The sequence below is a fragment of the Corvus hawaiiensis genome, chromosome 13 (assembly GCF_020740725.1).
Source record: "Corvus hawaiiensis isolate bCorHaw1 chromosome 13, bCorHaw1.pri.cur, whole genome shotgun sequence".
Classification (NCBI taxonomy): Eukaryota; Metazoa; Chordata; class Aves; order Passeriformes; family Corvidae; genus Corvus; species Corvus hawaiiensis.
This window is the reverse complement of record NC_063225.1, coordinates 10,353,447-10,372,041: the sequence shown is the minus strand read 5'-3', so window position 1 is coordinate 10,372,041 and position 18,595 is coordinate 10,353,447. Positions and strand designations below refer to the sequence as shown.

The following is an 18,595-nucleotide window of genomic DNA, read 5'->3' as shown; positions in this document are numbered from 1 at the left end:
GTTTATCATTCCCTGAGTCTGTTAATGTTCTGTAACATCACCTACCAGTGGTTGTCACAGGAATGTGGTGGGTTGCTTAGCTGTGAGGTAAGGCACTAGAACACAGTGACTAAGTTTCCTGGAATAAATTAAGCACTGGCTTTTTGAAGTGTGTGAATTTTCACAGCATAACAAAACAGTGATCTCCATTCTCTAAATGCTGTGGGTACCTTTCATGTCTATGAATTTTCTGACTCTTAAACTGGAAAGGGGAAATGTTGGAGAGCTTCACTGTTGATGACTCATGTTTAAGACAAAACACGCATTTTTTAATAGCAAGAATAATTAGTCATCAGTGTAGGCTAGCTCAGGCTGTAGTAAATCTTTTGGACCCCTGGGACTGGAAGAGATCTTTCCGCTCCTTTTCAATTGCAAATTACTGAGTTCTGTAGGATCACAGTAAGGAATCTAGGACCTGCATTGTCTATTTCAGAGTCTATTGCACAAGACAGTCTCTTCGAACCAGTAACCCATGACTATCCATTGAATTAAGAGCAAGTCAGGCAAATGATTCATATGCCAATACTATGTATGTTTTCTTTTGCACTTTTTTTTTCATTTTTTATTGTTTCACATAGTGCTAGACATTTCCCTTCCTTACCAACACCAATTTCAGGCCAAAATGTGATGTGTTGTGTGTTTTCTTAATAAGAGAAGAAGAGAGTCCCTTTCCCTACAGCGTATCTGTAGAAATCACCCCTGTCTTGGAGATTCCTTTGAGGAACAGCCCCCTTCCCAACAAGGGGTTAGAGGGTTTGCTAACCACAATTTTTCACCCAAATGAATGTTCTTATTGTGTAACAGGATGGCACGTACACTTGCATTCTTTCCCTGCTTCCTCGTAACTTTTGAACCTACTGACCAATTTTGGACCAGTTATTGCAGAAGGGAAGCAGTCACTGTGCCACCAGCTTCTCTTGCTGCAGCTTCCTGCCATCTGGGCAGAGGAACAAGGCTCTGGTGTTCCTCACCACCAAAGGAACAAGTGCTGAGTGGGCTCCACATTCTGTAGACACCAGCGAGTCCACATGAATGTGTTATGAGCAGCCCAGCCAGCTCTGCTGGAGATTGCACTTGGTGATGTGATGCTTCCCACTGCTTTCCAGAAGGAGATCCTGGCCTCAGCCATGCTTTCTGGCCAGGGCAGCCAAGCTGGCAGGCAGGGATGAGTCAGGAACTGCTCTGTGTGCAACAGCAGCTCCAGCTCTGTGCCAGCGCCAGCCCCCAGTGCTTCTCCTTCCTCCTGTCTTGTGGTTAGCACAGCAGCAAGCTCACCCCAGCCTGACCACAGCCTGTGCAGCATTCCCTTCTCCAGAGCAAAGCCTTAATGTGCTGCTTCTGGTGGCGCTTCCTTGCTCCACTTCAGGACAAATGACTCTGAAACAGCAGATTTTTAAAAGGAGGTTTTATTGCCAAATTTCAAAGCTCTTTACAAGCAGGAGACAAAGTGCTGCCTTTCCACGGGCTGCAGCAGCTGCTTTCAGATCGTCATCCACACTTGCTCGCTTGCAAACTCACTTCCTTCCTGTCACAGACATGTAAACTGGTGGCAGAGCCCAAAACACAGACTCACACTCCAGCACTCCGAGCCCAGAGGGTTTTCAGGCACAAAACCCCCCAGCCTTAGTGCAGCCAGGAATTAGATGCAAGTTTAAAAGCATGTTTAAAGAATATTGAAAAAAAAAGTGCATGGTGGCAGGATGTACGCTGAAGATGGGAGTTGCCATAGAAGGCTGGATGTTTTAGGATGAACCTGCTAAACCTATTAGAAAAAACAGTTAAAACCAAGCCTAACATAGCATTTGCAGCAGTAAAGTTACTGGGTGATGCAGAGATTCCACTTAAGTTATACCTATTTACAAGACATAATACAAATCTAGTAAGATCTGTTAGTACAGCATATACAGTAATTAGCTGTAGCTTGTAAAATGATTTAATTTGCCCATTTCCTAACAGGTAGAGGGTATTTATCTGTTAGGATTCCTATTGATGGGTATTCGGTAAAATGTCAGACATTTATTCACTGAATATTGAGTATAATATAAAAATATACAGTAAATATAAGCACATCCTGTAGGTTTGGGTGTAACAGAGAGGGATGTCTGGGTATTTTCACCAGTGCTGTGCCAGACAAATATTCACAGAACACACCGCCACAAGAAAACACTGGGGAGAGCAAAAACATTTGTATATAAATTAGGGTACTGAGCTACCCCATAAGCTGTTGTCATTCTCCTGGATTTCAGTTCTAGGCTTTGATTTGCCTGTCCTGAAGTTTAAGATTGGCTTCAGCTTTGGGATATGAACCTGTATGCAGAGTTTGCCCTGGTTTGTGTATATTCCTGTTAGTGTGAACTGGGTTTTCCCCCATCTATCTCTTGTTATAGAACTGCATCTTGCAAAAGCCTGCCTGCTCTCTGGAGCTGATGTCTCTTGACTTCCAGTACACACCACGTCTGACAGCTCACATTCATACCGCACAGTGTTCGGTAAACAAAAGTGCACATGCAGAAAAATACATTTAGATAGCAGATAGGCACTGAATATTGTCTGTGTTCTTAGCCCTTGTCCTAAGTGTGTCTGGAAAGGTGAATATGACCCATAGTTGACACTGAACCTACAGCAGCAAATGGCACAGATCCAGAGTTTGCTCCAGGCTGTGTGCCTCGGGGTGGGCTTAGGACACTGGCAACTTCTTGTCTCAAAGCAAAGCTTTTTGGCACCTGAGCCCTGAGTGTTTGACTACGTAGAACTTTCCACATGACAGAATAATAACAAGTCAACTCATACAACATCTATGGCTGTCTTGAGAGGGGGACTTGCTACCAAAACCAAGGCTAGTTTAATCAAAAGAAGCAGAAGCATCAGTTATGGTCAATATCTGTCTTGCTGGCTCCAAGTGGTGAAAACCAAGGTATTTGGAAGCCCAAAGCCAACCTTTCTGTGTTCAGACCTGAAGTACCTATGCCTAGCCTAAGAGGAGGCTTAGATGAAACTTTACTGCTGCTGTGGGTGGTGTTTGCAGCCCCCTGCAGACTTGTGGGACCTGGGAAATTAGAAGAAAAAGAAATGGATGAGCTAAGAACAAAGTGCTGGCAAATGAGATAAAAGAGTTTAGGTAGCGTGTCACTCCTTAAAACCAGACTGGGGAGATTGCCATTTTCCATGTTTCCAGAGTTTGGCTCAAGCAAAGGAGAAGACCTCTGGGCTGTCACACAATTCTCCTCAAAGCAACTATAGAGAACAGGGGAGAGGAGCAGCTCGGGTATGGGGCTATACAGCAGCAGTGCAAAGATATGATTTTGCCACTGCTGTAATCACTAAAGACCACAGGAACTGTGGTTCCTCCCAGCAGGTGGACAGGGAAGCTGTGGGAATTGCCCTGGAGCCTACTGCAATGCCTTCCTCACACCCTTCTGTAGCAATGCATTTTTCATATACTTAAGCCATTGGGACCAGCCCCAAAGTTTTCTGTGCAAAAACGCCTTTCCCTCCATGTGTGTCAATCTCTCAATAGAGAGATCTGGGCCAAACCATGGCTCTCAGGCTGACCAGGACACAGCAGGTAGAGATGTGTTTAGTGGGAAGGGGGATCTTGTCCAGACCCACTGCCTGATGTGCATGCTCCTGTCAGTTACATCCCGAGACAACATTAAGGGAACACACATCCCCAAAGCTTCTTAGTGACAGCTCTCCTAGGAAGCTCCTGAGGATCTCCTGGACACATGTCCTCCAAATGCCTGACTACTGGTTCCTAACAACACTGAGGGGATTCAGAGTTACCAGATAGGTATGGTCCTCAATAATAAATGTGTTGTCCTGGTAGAAAACACCTTCACAGGCCAAGTGTAACCTCAATTTCCCTATTAAGGAAAGAGGAACGATCAATACTTGCCTGGCAATGGTGCTTTGAGACTTGTGTTCATTCATGCAGTGCTTAGCACACCTAAAGCGCTGCAGAGGCAGCCTCGAAGTGCCTTCATACAGCTGCTCCACATCAGGGACACTACTTGGAGTCAGGAATTGGCCAGTTTGGTTTGCCTCTGTGTGAGGTCACTTTTTAACTGTGGATGTGGTTTGATGAGTATCTTCGGAGAAGATTAAACCGTTTATCTTTACATTCCTAGATGTCACTGGGCCAGGTGGTCTGGGAAACTGTGCCAGCAAGTGAACAAACACTGACTACATTTATCCTCAAATGATTTAACTGGGAAAACCAGATAGGTGCCAGTGTAATCTGGTATTTGCTTGTCTGTAAATACAGAGAGATGGGCTTTTGCTAGAATAGCCATTCTGCTCCTTTCAAAAAATCTGGCTTTGTCTGATTACCACTAATTTTTAAGGCCTGATCCATTGAAAGGACTTTGGACAGAATCCTTAAAGAGCATTCACATTTTTGAAACTGTTCACTGTCCTGTAACCTTCTGCTGTGCTAAGAGGATTAGAACCAGACTGGTATGTACAACATGAAGAAAGAAAGATCCTATAACTGAAAGCTCAATTCTGTCCCACAAACATGGTGTGTGCACAGCAAAACACCACCTTTAAACACTGGCCTCGCAATGGTACAAATCATAAATGCAAATGTTTCGCTTTGATTTTGGGAAAGAAGTCTCTGCAGAGTGTGTCAGGGAGCACTTCTCCTATAAAGAGTCACTAGATCCTTTTGCTTTTCTTTCTGTTTCTGTGTTCCTTCTCTTTTCAGTTCTCCAAGACCTTTAATTTCTTGCAAAACCTGTGTAGCTTGCCGAAGTTGTTCTACTGCCTCATTGAGCAATGTCTCTGCCATCACTGGGGGTCCATTACCCCCCTGGGCCTGTTCCAACCCTTCACGTAAAACCTTCTGCAGAAGCTTTTCTGCTTTTTCCCTTTCATTAGCAACTTTCTCCTCCATTTTAGCTAAGCATTGATGGGAATCCTTTGGGAAACCTTGGCCTGGAAGTGCTCTCTGTTTATTTTTGGAATCAGAGAGTAAGTCTCCCAGAGAAGAACAGCGAAGTTTGAGACCTGAAGTGTTTTCTGTAGAATCTTTCTTCTCAACAGTTGCTTTTACACTCTCATGGTCTGTTTCTGTAGATAAGGAAGTCTCTGTCTCTTCTGCTGAAGTTTGCTGTTCCTTCTCGGCTGCGGTCCTCCCATTTCCTTCTTCTGTTTCAGCTGTCGGGGATGTGAACTCTGCTACCTCGCTGGCTGTGATCCCATTCACCGGGGGCTTGGAGCTGCCAGACTCCTGCTCTTCCCAGCCCCCAGCTTCCAGGTCACCATGGCTGGAGTTCACTGTGGCAAGCATTTTCTCTGACAAAACCTTAGGAGGAACAGGAGGCTTTGTAACATCTGCAGCAGCAATCTCAGCCAGGTTGTCTTTGCCATCATCTGATTCCAAGTCTTCTGTCTTTTTAGGTTCAATGGTTGGTTGGTCCCAAGCTACTTTCAGCTTGTCTGGCACACTCTTAGGAAGTGGAATTGGAGCTTTTGCTACAACCCTGTTGCTGACCTCAGTGAGGTTCTCCTTGTTCTCCTCACTTGGTGCTTGCGATTCTTCCACATTCTCCTCTGGACTGACAGAGTCCTCTTCCTTGGCATTTATACCATCCTTTGATGTGATGCCTTCCTTAAGCTTCTTATCTGGGGGCAACGGAGGAGACAGAGGTTTTTTATGTTCCTGGTCAGGAATATTGTTCTCTGCCTCTTGGTTTTCTTTTGTGCCAGTGGGTTTTGTAGGTGGCATAGGTGGCTTTGGAGTTTCTTTTTGAGGCGGTTCATTGTCGCTTTCACTGATAGTGGAATCAAAGGTTGGTGGTCCATTGTCTACTATATCCAGATCTAGTCGCAGGATACCATCTGATGTACACTTGGCAGCCTGAAAAACAAGAAAGAAAGTTTTCAATATCTATCCCATCACTGATCCTGTGTTTCATCCTTTAACTTCAAGTTAAAGTCCAAAACCCTCACAACCAGCATGGCAAGCAAGGGGTTGCTGCTTCAAGCTGAGAGAGTTGGGGCTGTTCAGCCTGGAGAAGAAAAGGCTTCAGGGAGACCTTAAGAGCCCCTTCCAGTGCCTAAAGGGGGCTTCCAAGAGAGCTGGAGAGGGACTTTTCACAAGGGCATGGAGTGATAGGACAAGGGGGAATGGCCTTAAGATGAAAGAGGGCAGGTTTAGATTAGATATTCGGAAGAAATTCTTCACTATAGGGGTGGTGAGGCCCTGGCACAGGTTGCCCAGAGAGGCTGTGGACTCCCCATCCCTGGAGTGTTCAAGGCCAGGCTGGAAGGGGCTCTGAGTAACCTGGTCTACTGAAAGGCTCTCTGCCCTGGCAGATGATTTGTAAGGTCTCTCCCAACCCAAACTAGCCCTCAATTCTAAGAAAAGCACAGAACTTATTTTACTACTTCCTTTGAGAAGAATGTCTTAAAGCCTGTTCCCCAGTAACCTAATTTCTTGGTTTTCCTGTGGGCGCTAGTGTTAAGCTCTGCCTTTTTATTCTTTGTCTTGTACTGGGATCCCTCTGCCCCCTTCATTTACAATGTGCCTCCCCAAAGGCTCACTTTTCTGCTTTTGCGCTTGTCATAAACCAAGGTGATCTTTGGATTGCTTGGCCAGGGACTGTAATCCTGTTGCCTTCTGCTTGCATCCTCCAACCTGATGTCATCCCTGCCTTACCAGGGCCAAGCCTCAGCTGGTTAAACCTCCTTCAGACCACAGGCTGTGTGCAAATCTCACTAGTAGAGAGGTTTTCCTAAAAAGGATGGACTTAGCAAAGACATTGCAGCGTGTAAGCTCAGTGCCCCACAGGGAGAACCACGGTGACAGTTCCTGTGTGAGGGAACCCAAAACCACACAAAGGCATAGCTGCAGCCAGGGCCAGGCTCCTGCAGTGCAGAGTTTAGTTAAAGCCTCTCTGCCTTTCCAGCCCATGAGAGAGATGGAGGCAAGCTGCATCCTGGCGGCTTGGCCCTGATCCATCCTCTGAACACTGAAAATCAATGTACATGCCATTTCCTTCATGAACCTGCAGCCAGCAGCCATGATACACATCTTCCTGCAGGCTCTATCCCCTCATTTCTGCTTCTAAATTTGTAAGCGAGTTTCCCCTGATTTTGGCTAAGGGTGAGAAGTCTTACAGGTATTAACTTCAGAGGTTATCTCATGAAAATAGTGATCTGAGCAGGGAAGAGAGATGTTTATAGTGCCTAGGGACTAAAACCTGCTACCTTACTGAACCCATATTAGGCAACAGAACCCACACTTCATTGTTGCTGTGACTTTTGTCATGTTTTCTTCTGCGGTTTTCTGGAGGATGGGAATCTATGATTCATTCTCATGCATTTCTCTGGGACAGACGCTCTCCCTCCATTTCTATGCAAAGTAAAAGTCTCAAGGCATCTCATTTTCTGCACAAGGGTCATCTGAGTGTTGTGCAGGCACATAAGTCAGTGTCTTGGAAGTCTGAAGAAAGAAGGTTTGATTTAAAAACCTTCCTTTCTTGAGATTAATGCTCTGCTAAAATATCAATCTGTCTGTAGAAACTTTTTCATAAATCACACGAATCAAACATTAGTAAGAACCTCTCCCCTGAAAATGAAATGCAGGTTTATTTTGTGTTTTCTTCTTTTTTTTTTAAGTGACAGACCCAGAAAATCAGTTAAAAGTAGACAGGTTAGTCTATAAAACTGCCTGGGAGAATAATGTATTCTGTTTCAGACCTAGGGAAGGGCTTGTAAGCTTGAAAGTTCATCTGCTTTCTCTGGTTAGCTTAATAAAAATACAGCTCTTCCTGTGGACCATGCAGTTCTTCTACCTTTAGACTACTGTGGCTACAACATTATCACATCTTTGAAAATAAATACAGGAGCTTCGGTTTCTTCTGATGAAAATGAAACTCTAATGGTTCTTACCAGATGGCGAAGTAGCTTATGAGTTATGAAAAGCTAAATATATGGTAACATGTTGCAGCAGATAGAGATCTATGGGAACCTGGAGCTTCGTTAGAGAGGTGCTGGCACAGTCTTTCCTGGAGGAAGTTGCTTCCCTCGTCAGCTTTCTCTGGGCTGTCCATACTTGAGGTTTTTCCTGGGGTTTGGTACCCGAGTGGAAGGAGCAGCTCCCGGTGATCCCAGCTGGTGGGTTGGCTCACTCCAACAGGGTGCACTTACCTCCTTTAGGTGACTTCTTGTGGGTGGCCGGCGTCCATGGGACACTTTCACCCTGTCCCGAGTTACGTGGTCTAAGGAAAGGCTCTCATCTACTTTTACCTTTAACAGGGGGAAGAGGAGGGAAACAAAAAAGGAAGAGGGTCATTAATTTCTCAAGATATGTCTATAAAGTTGTCACTGTCACACATGAAATTTCAACATTTCATTGGAGAATATTTCACCACTAGTCTTTACCTCAGAACTCAGTTACAGCCTGCCTGCAAAGCCCTGCACATATGTGATGGATATTTAAGGTCTCAGAGGTTAGCAACTTCTCTCCACCTAAGGGGCAGGGAACAAAGGACACGAGGAGCTTTGTCCTCACTGCACCCTGTGCTTGGACCAGCTCCTGCATGTGGCAGAACACAGCACCAAAACTGCTGTTTCCATCTTAGAGGTGAAAGCTCATTAATAATTGTGACCTGACTGTGAACTGTATCAGCAGCACTTTGTTACAGCCCTTCCCTTCCACAGCTCTAATGACTGCAGGATGCTGAGGAGAAGGTGTGAGCAGTGACCTGGATTAATTGCAACTCCAGCTGAATTAACAAATTTATTTCCTGGAATCAGAGGAGAAATCCACTGCCTCACATTCATAAGGAGGGAGGTCCCAGTGCCTTGACAGGTACTTCTCTGTGCTGGCTCTGTGACCACCCACCCACACTGTGATGGCCAAGGGCTGGAGTCTGCTCCACATTGAGAGGCAGCATCAGTGACCAGGGACACTGAAAACATCTGTGTGTCCTTAGTACGACAAGTTTGTACAACAGGAAAGCTGGTGAGGGTGAAATAGGGGTTTAAAATGGCTGGTATGGCAAAAGTGGTTTTACAGCTCCTTCAGGGGAGAACAGATAATCCAAGCTGGCTGAGGGCTTGACCCATTAGCCTGTGCCTGGCCTGTGTGGAAACACTTTAAATCTGAGGTTTGATCCTTACTGGAATGAATGAGTATTAGAGGCTGGCTCCCTCTGTAAGGAGGATAACCCCACATCACAGGGCAGGGAGGTAATCTGAGATCTCAGCTTGCTGTGCTGATGAAGGGTGTGCAGAGTTCACTGCCCACTGTACCCATATGCTTTTGCCCTCTGCTGAATAAAAGCAAAGCCCAACCTCTCAGAGTTTACATCTCTAGCACTGTATCTACACCAGTTAGTCCTTTTCTCAAAACTTTTACTCATTGCTTTGGTTTCCTTTGCTAAACAGATCTTGCTGATTGCTTTGTCCCTCCTTACCCTGCTCATTTTTTCTTGTGTCATTCCCATGGTGGTGGTTTTGTTCACTTCCTTTCAGTTACTGAAAGAACTGCAGAAGAGATGCTGCTCCTTTGGTTTAGCTCAGGGCCGATTTACAAACTAAGAGGGAGCAGGGCAAGGTTAAACAGGCTCTAGGTTGTGCAATTTTCATACTCCCCTCTGTGCAGCAGGATGGGAGGAGAATTTGAAAGTGCAGGTGTGCTGGGGCTAGCTGAGAGGCAGGCAGGTTTGGCCAAGGCCATGGAGTAACTTTCCACCAGACTTCTCTCCAGACTGCAGGCGGAATGGCTGGTGGACTGACTCACTTCAGACTTTTCCAGGCCTGAAGACTGGGCTATATCCTAACCAAATACCTCCATTTCCACACTGCTTGGTGCTGAGGATCATGGCAGCATGGGGAGAACGAGTCTCTCCAAGCTGCATCCCAGCTCTACATAACTCAGCGCTGCAGCTGCTTCTCTGCACTGGCCATTTCCATTGGGAAAGGGGAACTCCCAGAAATCCTCTGATCCCAAGCTCTGAAGAGAAGGAACCTGCCCTACCTTGCACACCATCCTTCTCTTTCCTTGGACCATGGCTGGCATGCAGGAAGGATGGGGAGAACAGGGGTTCAGGCAAGTTCTGCTTTTAGCTAAAGGAGCCATGGATGAGAAGACACAGAAACACAGGAGCTTGAAAACGGTTTCTCTTACCTCATCAAATACTTTGTTTTTGCCTCTATTGATCCCTTCATTAAGAGCTTTTATCCACGATTCCTTTTCTTCCAAAGTTGGAGCTTGAAATTTGATATCATGAACCTGCAAGAGCAGAGAAACAATTTTTGCCTGAGCATTCCTTGTCAGGACCAGAGGTACCTCTGAATCACTACAGTTTCTATATAACATCCAGTTCTAGCCTGTGTTTAAACTACAGATTCCTTTGTGCTTTGGCATAGCTCCCATGAACAGGATTTTGTTATGCTGGACAGCTTGTTGCTGTAGTTTTATTTTGGTAACTACTAAAGTAGTAAAAAAGTAAGTTTCTTCCTTCTGCAAAACACTTGGGTTAGTTCTTGGAGCATCAGTGAGTTGTACAGCAAATGGTCACACTGCATAGAGTCAGACTGAAAGTCCAAGTTACACTGGCTGCTTCAGATGGAGTAAACTACTTTATGTCCCACTTCCCCCAGAATACAAGGAACGGGAAGGCTGCATGCAGTGGGCTTTGCCTGCTTCCCTGTTCCTGTGGCTCTGCAGAACAGAACTGATACAGGTATGTGGGGCACTGATGTTGGCTGCACTAACCCTGACCCAGCTGGGCAAGGGAATGATGAGGCATAAGAGAATGTAAGTGCAAAAATCCACCATATCTTTTTCTGTTTGCAGATGAAATCCATCAGTGAACGCTACAGACAGGCACTCTCTGGCATCTGAAGAGCTGCCCCAAGAAGGGAAGAGCTGGCCATGTAAGAGGGAACTGGCAAGAAGTACGGGGTCACTAATAAGGAGGGAGGAGGGGTTGATGATTGTATGGCCTGTCCTCCAGCCAGCCAGCTCTTCCCTTCCTCCAGGACAGCCCCATGGCTTTGTTCAGTGTTTCTAATCTCTTCTTGCCCACAGCAGGGACAATAGGCAGGGTGTCATTTACTTCACTACTGTTTTCTCTGAGTACCTCACCAGTTTTGCCCCAGAGTACACTTCAGATGAGAGAAATATCATCTTCACTTTACAGGTGGCTCCATGGCAGACCAGATGGGATCCGAACAGCTCTATGTGGTGTCCTAATCCACACTGCACAGGCACACAGGAATACTCCTGTGCTAAAGGACATCAGCAACATTGCAAAATCAAGCACTTAAAAGTTAGACACTCCTAGTATTTACAGGCTGTAGGGATATCAGCCTGCTGTGTGTGTTCCTTCTAGCACCATCCCTAACAACAGGCTGGCACTTCTTACTAAGTTATTCCATCATGTGTTTTATCCTCCCAGGTCAATATGTCTTACTGATTTCACTCTGCTTCAGCCCTGCCCTGAAAACAGAATTACAGATTCCCCTGACAGTGTTTTTAATTTCCTATTTACCACTGCAATATCTGGGGGGCTTCACAAGTTCCTTTTCAGAGCAACTGAAATTATCCACCTCCTACAGGTGGGGAAGTGAGCTACAGAGAGGCTTGTTCAAAACACAGCCATTGAGCTTTGCTTTGAAATTTTTTTTGCAGGTATTTAACATTCTATAGGTACTCTGCACCTTCCCAGTGCTTTCAAGAGCAGTTGTAGCCTCAGCCTTTCTGTAAATGAGGCCCCACATTCCAAAATCACAGCAGTGCCTATATAAAACAGGGACTATATTAAATGAGGGGGACAAAGCGAATGGTGACTGACAGTCAAGTGCTCTTAGCAGCTCCCTGTTCATGGCACAACAAAGCAGCAACTGTTCTGGGTCTCAGCAGCTTCTGAAGGGACCATCAGAAATTCTGCAGAACTAAAGCCTGATCTCCTTACACCCACTCTTGCTGTTAGAAACCAACTGTTCTTCCTTTCTGTATTTATTTCTCATGTCAATGCCATGGATTTACATCACAGCTGCCAAGTGCCAGACACTCACAACCAGCATGGCAAGCAGGGAGTTAAGGAGTAATTTGGGGAAAGAGTCTTTATTTGATCAGTTTGCAGGAAAGGTGACAGGACCACATGCCTTCCTGAGAGCTCAGAGGGGAGGTTAGGGCCTGACCCACAGCCCTCTGGAGAAAGAGCCCTTTGTCTGGGATGCAGAAGGGCCACTCTAACCAGGGAACCTAAGGGAAGGCAAGGCTCCAAAACAGAGTGACGGCCAGATTTTGTTTTAGTCCAAGCTGGCCTGGTTTTGTGTGTGCTTAAAAACTTTTTTTGTTTGGAAACGATTTTGCCCTAAAGCTTTGTGATTATAAAAGCTTATAAGAAAGCTCTACTTGTGAGCAGCTGAGCTGCTGCACTGCCTGGCAAAGACCTGGCAGCCTGCACCAGGGTTTAGAAATCTCCGAACATGTTGTTCACGGGAAGGATTCCTGCCTCACTTCAAGCTTCCTCTTCCAATGCCACTTTCTGTGCCTCATTCCAAATAAAGCCTCCCAGACTGTGACTAAGCACTGGTGTCAGCAACTCTGTGGCAGAGCAGAGCAAACCTCGGGAGGGTGGTTCCTCGTTAATGAGAAGCTGAGATGTCCCTCTGGCATGCAACCCTTTGCCATCAAATGCAGATCCAATGGATGGTGAGAGAAAGGTACTCAGGGAAGGTGGCAGCAGAAGGGAGCTGGGCGAGGGAGGATGAGCAGCACAGTGGGACCCAGCTCCCTGCCATGGGGCAGTGTGGGCAGTGCCAGCCTCATATTGTTGCAGCCTGGCTCCCTGCTTGCACAGCTCCCTGAGGCTGTGACACAGAGGGGCAGGTTCCTCCCAGTGCCCAGGTATCTTAGAAATTTTTTTTCTCCTTTTTATAAAACACTCACAGACACCAAGGCAGAGTCAGGCTGCTGGGGCTCAGAGGCTCATGCTCTGGCTGCTGCCAGCCACAGCCTCTTTGCTGCCCTGCAGTCCCTGGTCTGTCTGCATCCATCTGTGGCTCCTGTCCTCGGCCAAGGCACTGGGGAGAGGAAGCTAACCCAAACCAGGATGGGAGCTCTCTGTAAAGCAGGAAGCTGCAGAGGAGAGGCAGGAAGGAGCTGCCTGTCTCAGTCCTGCCTGTGACTGGGACTCTGCACACTACTCTGAGACTCCCAGGCTCTCAACAAACAAGGAACAAATGAATTTCTCTTGTCTGTATTTTTACTCATTTGAGTATTTACAAACACCAGCAGATGCATCTAAAGATGGATATTTCCTACAAAACATTAAGCAGGGTCTGTTCTCCAGCAGAAATTTAAGGCAGAGAGTCAGTGACACCAATATGAGAGGGCAGCAGGCAGGGTAACACATTTGCACTCCTTCTTGCTAAGCCAGCTGAGACTGAGTCATGCCATAAACAACAGGCTGGTGTGCCAGGAAAAGCTGTCATGGCCAAACCTAGTGACCATTGTAAGCCATGAATGCAGGCTACGGAATTTACTGACAGTTACTCAGAGCACAGCACAGCCAGTCGGCTCCTACTGAATCACTGCCGAGATGTCATGCAACAAGAGCTCCCACACGGATCACTGTCCATGACGGCAGCAGGCACTGGCTCCCCGATTGCTCCTTGTCTTCCCCAGGACATCAGTCTCCTCAAGCAGTGACAGTCTGATGGCAATGCCGAGCCTGCTTTCCAGGAAAGAGAAGTATTCCTGGGGTCAGTCTGTTGTACCTGCACTAAATGATTTAACAGACAATCTCTGGAGAACTGTGTAGCTGCAGTTTGAGACTGTTACCAACACTTCTTCTTTGCTAAGCAATTCTGCAGATCTGCTGCAGAGGTGGATGACACAAACCTGTGCTTAGTCCTCACCTGTATCAGTGCAAAGCCTGGTGTTGGCTTCAGTTCTATGGGGCTGGGCTAAACTGGACTGTGAATCGCATGTGAACTGCTGGGGGGATGTGTTCCCTTCTGCTGACCTTTGGTATGGAGTGGTCACCTCCAGCAGAAGCTGGAGCAGAGCCGGGTCAGTAGCATCTTAAACTACCCTGAGTGCAACACAGTCTATCTGCCAGATGGGAGGTCATTTCTTGCCTTCTTCTATATGACTTTGTTAGGTTAGATCATGAAGGGGAAAGGAGAAGACAAGGGACTCCCTGCCTATGACAGGGAGGTTGGAACTAGATGATCTTCAAGGTCCCTTCCAACCCAAACCATTCCATGTTTCTATGAGATGATTGTCAGAGGATTCTGGTGGTTTTCTGTCGCTGAACCGAGAGCTACACAATCCCTGGGAATAAGGCAGCATCTCTGACAGACTGGCAGACCCCAGGAGCAGACTCCCCCAAGCCTCACTGCATTCTACTGCAGCTTCAGGCTGGACCCCTGGTGAAAGCAGTTCCAGCTACCTCAAAAATTGATGAAGGGAAAAATAAGCAATGGAAGTTTCCATCCCTGACTACAGGTGCAAGGATGCATGGGGAGCTGCAGGACTTGCTGGTGGACTCTTTTCCTTACTACGACCCTCTTCCCAATATTAATATTTCCCTGCAGCTGAAGGTTTTCAGATCCACTGAACACCAGACTTGTGCCAACCTCGGTAATTTCCAGAGTTTACACCAAGCATCATTTACACTGCTTTTTGCATTGTGAGTAGTACATTTTAAAGTCTCCGGGCCAAGGCTGCTGCCCTTTCTTAGAAGCCCAGCTCTCTGCATCCAAAAGTTTTCATTTAATTGCTGTGGATGGAATGAAGCATTTGAGATTTCTAAGCAGAACAGGACTTTTGCACACTGTCAGCTTCCTTCACTGAAGAATTGAAGCTCAGGGCGCAGTGCTTTCTTTCAGTTCCATACCAGTGCAGGCGTGTGACATGCTCATATTGTCACAGCTTAACAAAAATGTCATCCTTGAGAACAGGCCAAGCAGAACCTGGGGTACATCAACGACCAGTGTTTAGCAAGACAACTTATTTATTCAGGTGCAACTTCAGCTGCAGAGTAATTTTAACTCACTGATTCATCTCTGCTCAAAAATATCCCATCCAAGATTTAAACTGGGATTCCCCTACAGCTAAACTGGGCTCCCTTTACTCAAGATTTGTGCACTGAAACAGAAATGGCCTTTCCTAGCTTTCCCAGTTCCTAAGTCCCTCAAACTCATTCCTCAGCATTATGCTCAGGAGAGAGGGTGAAAAAAAAACCCTAGCAAGATGTGGATGGGCTTGGCAAGCTGGCTCACAGGGTGATTTTAAACTGTGGATGGCAGCAAGCCTCCCAAATGGAAAATGTTTAACTGATATATATCACCACAGCTGCAATTTCAAAACAGAAGAAGGACAGTTGTGTACGTTGGCCTCCTAATTGAAGCCTGTGCTAACATCTGCCAAAGTATGTTGTGTGTCAACACCCGTACCAGATTCCCAGCCAAAAGAAGGGTGGGAGGGGAGCTACAAACAGGGAACTTTTCATTTATAAAAGCCCTTCCTTTTACCAAAAGAGCCTTATAAAAAGTAGCCTCTATCTAGGTCTCCATTGAATCAGTGGCATGAAAAACAGGGTGGCTGTAAACTTGCCAGCATGCCAAAAGGATGAAGTTACCCTTTTGGGCACAGTTTGGGCATATTTTTCTCATAGCAAGAAATGAGAGGTTTAGGAACAGGTCTCACACCCTGTATTGATTCATGGAGCAGAACAGAGACATATGCAGCTAATACACAATTCTCTCAGTAACATACTTGCAGATAATACCTGTTCTTACTGTGCTGCCCATCTCTGAGCACACAGGGTATTACTGGCCTCCCTGGGAATAGGTGTGCACTTGGAATCACAGAATCCTAGAATTATTTGGGTTGGAAGAGATCTCAAAAAACATCTAGTTTCAGCCCCCTTTCCACCAAAGGGAAGGGACACCTTCCACCAAATTATTCCAAGCCCCATCCAACCTGGCCTTGGACACTTCCAGGGATGGGGCAGCCACAGCTTCTCTGGGCCACCTGTGCCAGGGCCTCACCATCCTCACAGGGAAGAATTCCTTCCTAATGTGCTCTGGGCTCCGGTGCTCTGCAGGAGCTCACTAGCCCAGGGTTTTGGAGCAGGACAGCCCTTGTTTTGTTGTTTTGAATGAAGTTTAGCACAATGATGCTCTGAACTCAGCTGGGGTCTTATTATACGAATAAACATGAAGTGACTGGAGTGAAAGAATAAGCAACAGTGACAACAAGGACTAAACAATCTCCATTTATTTAAACAAAATGGAGATGGGGGAATGCAGCAAGATGGTATTTTATCCTGTTCATGTTCTTATGGAAATGAATGTGTTTTGTCCCTCACAACTTCTCAGATTTGCATGGGGAGATTTAGTAAGAACTCTGAGGCCAAAAAAATCATATTGAAATTAGAAGGCAAAGTGCGATACCCTAAAGCAATAATGAAGCGTTCTAGCCCATAAAGATGCTGAAATGGATAGCATGCAAGTAGGAACTAAGGAGAACTTCCAAAGATGTGTAGTGATGATGAATATAGATAGGAAGTAAAGCAGGATGTCCTTGCATACACCCAGTGCTCAGATGGATGTATAGTCTCTTTGCAATGCCAGCCTGGTTTTTAGCTTCTGGATCTAACCAGATGCTGTGCAGGAAGCTACAGATGTAGGCTTTCATGGATTCTGTAAAATAAATCTTTTCTCCTAGGAACTATTTGGCTGCAAGTAACTTTGCACTGGAGTTTTTCAGATCAATGGTTCTAACTCCAGGAACTGTCTCAGTACATGGATTGGGATTATTGATTTCCCTGGAACTTGAGCAAAGCTGCAGCATCTACAGGTGCTCAGAGGACATGGAGGAACTATAGGGAATGGTCATTTTTCACTTCTTAGGGAGTACTGGAAGAAAGAAAATGCTAAGGCAGGAAAAAAAGCAAGAGAAAAAAGTCAAGCCACAGGAAGACCCTTTCCCCATGACAAGAAGAAAGTCTACACGACAGTGGCTTTCTTTCTTACACACTGTAGACCTTTCACAGATACAGGTCATTTCTCCCAGCTGCCAAGGAGCTCAGTCTCAGAGCTTTTCATCTGCTCTGGGTGCAGCTGGCTGGAACTCACTTTGGAGTTAGCAGACTCGAGGGTGATGAGAAAGGCAATCCTACCTTCTTACCCGGGGAGCGGATTAAAATGAAACGATTTTTCCTTTTTAGTAGTGCACGCAGCTCCTGGCACTTGTCATAACTCTCCAGTTCCACTGTTTCTATGCACTTCTGTTCATCCTGCAGAGAGGGAATGAAACATTATTATGAATAGAAGGCACTGAAATCAATCATAGACCATCAAATTCTGCATGTCTTCCCTTTGCATGTCTAAAAGCTCTTCTGCCTTAAAAATAACCTGCATGCAGACAGCAAGCCCCATAAATCAGGCTGGCATCTCACTAAGAAAACACCCTGGTCTTTAAGCTACAAGCCTAGTGGTCCACAGTGGCTGAGCAAATAACAGGTTATGGACAGTAACACCAGTTTCTGCCATTGCTGTTGGCCTCATCTAGGGATGTGCAGCCAGAAGCGACACTACCTCCAACTGACAGTGAAAGAAGGAGATGTGATCCTGCTTTTTCACAGGGAATATGACACAAGCAACACGATGGTCCAAGCATCCCACTCAGGAAGCCTGAGAGCAGGGATAAGAGGAGAGCCCTGCTGCCACAGTGAGCTGGGGCAGACTGGTCCTCACATCACAAAGGTCAGCAGGAGCCATGTGTGATGGACACAGTCCTCTTGCAGCCACGCTCTGAGTTGTCAGAACGCTTAGGATTGGAAATACAGCCCTGTACAGCCAGCAAAACTGTCTGGGCCAGCATCTCAGTGGGGAATATTTATCTCTGGAGTATCTCCACTGATGACTGCCGGCCGCAATCTTGGCTTATTTCTCCCAGTAACATAACTAAAATTCCACACGTGGTGCGTGGCTCAGTTCAGCTGCAGAGCACCATCCCTAATAGGAATCACAGCGTAATGCTGGGCAGATAATATTCTTCATGTCTCAGTAGCCCAGCAGAGACCAAAGCTCCCTTTTGCTAAGCACAAATGAGCAGTGAGAATCTCAGAGCAGTTCTTGCCAGTGAAGTGCTACAGTCAGCATGGCTCATGAACCTCTCCAGTACCATCCTGAATTAAAATCACTAGCCATTACTACCCCCAGCTCAGGCTCTTGTCCCAAGGCAGCTCCTTGTGCCCATATGAGTTTGTATTTAGCAACTCCTGTAGTGGAGAAGGGGGTGTGGGATGAGGAAACATGTTGCAGTCAGGAAGCTGCTGTGTGGCTGGAGGCAGGGAATGGAGAGTTCAGAGGGAAGTGGGCTGCGGGGAATTTCCTCCCTTTACCACTTGACATTTAAGTCACTGTGCAGAATTTAGGCTGTGTTTCAGTTTTTTCAACCCTCCTATCTGGGGATAGGGGCCCAGCAGAGCTGATGCCAGTACACAGAGCAAGTCCTGAGCCACCGAGGGATGTCTGGATCTAATTTAGGTTTATTATTTTAATGACATTACTGTTT

The 18,595-nt window shown here is 46.2% G+C and overlaps 1 protein-coding gene and 1 long non-coding RNA gene across 2 annotated transcripts in view; one reads left to right on the top strand and one right to left on the bottom strand.

Moving 5' to 3' along the window:
• Nucleotides 1-18,595, top strand: part of LOC125332428 — a 34,547-nt gene that overhangs the window by 12,197 nt on the left and 3,755 nt on the right. The gene's annotated exons all lie outside the window — the stretch shown is intronic.
• The window catches only part of PLEKHO2 (pleckstrin homology domain containing O2), a 26,956-nt gene continuing 9,790 nt past the window's right edge, over nt 1,430-18,595 (bottom strand). The window contains exons 3-6 of the mRNA XM_048317225.1: nt 17,196-17,312; nt 10,178-10,282; nt 8,194-8,292; nt 1,430-5,899 (exon numbers count right to left, since the gene is read on the bottom strand). Coding sequence (XP_048173182.1) covers nt 4,667-5,899; nt 8,194-8,292; nt 10,178-10,282; nt 17,196-17,312 — 1,554 coding nt within the window. The 3' untranslated portion in view covers nt 1,430-4,666. The remainder of the gene's footprint in view (nt 5,900-8,193; nt 8,293-10,177; nt 10,283-17,195; nt 17,313-18,595) is intronic.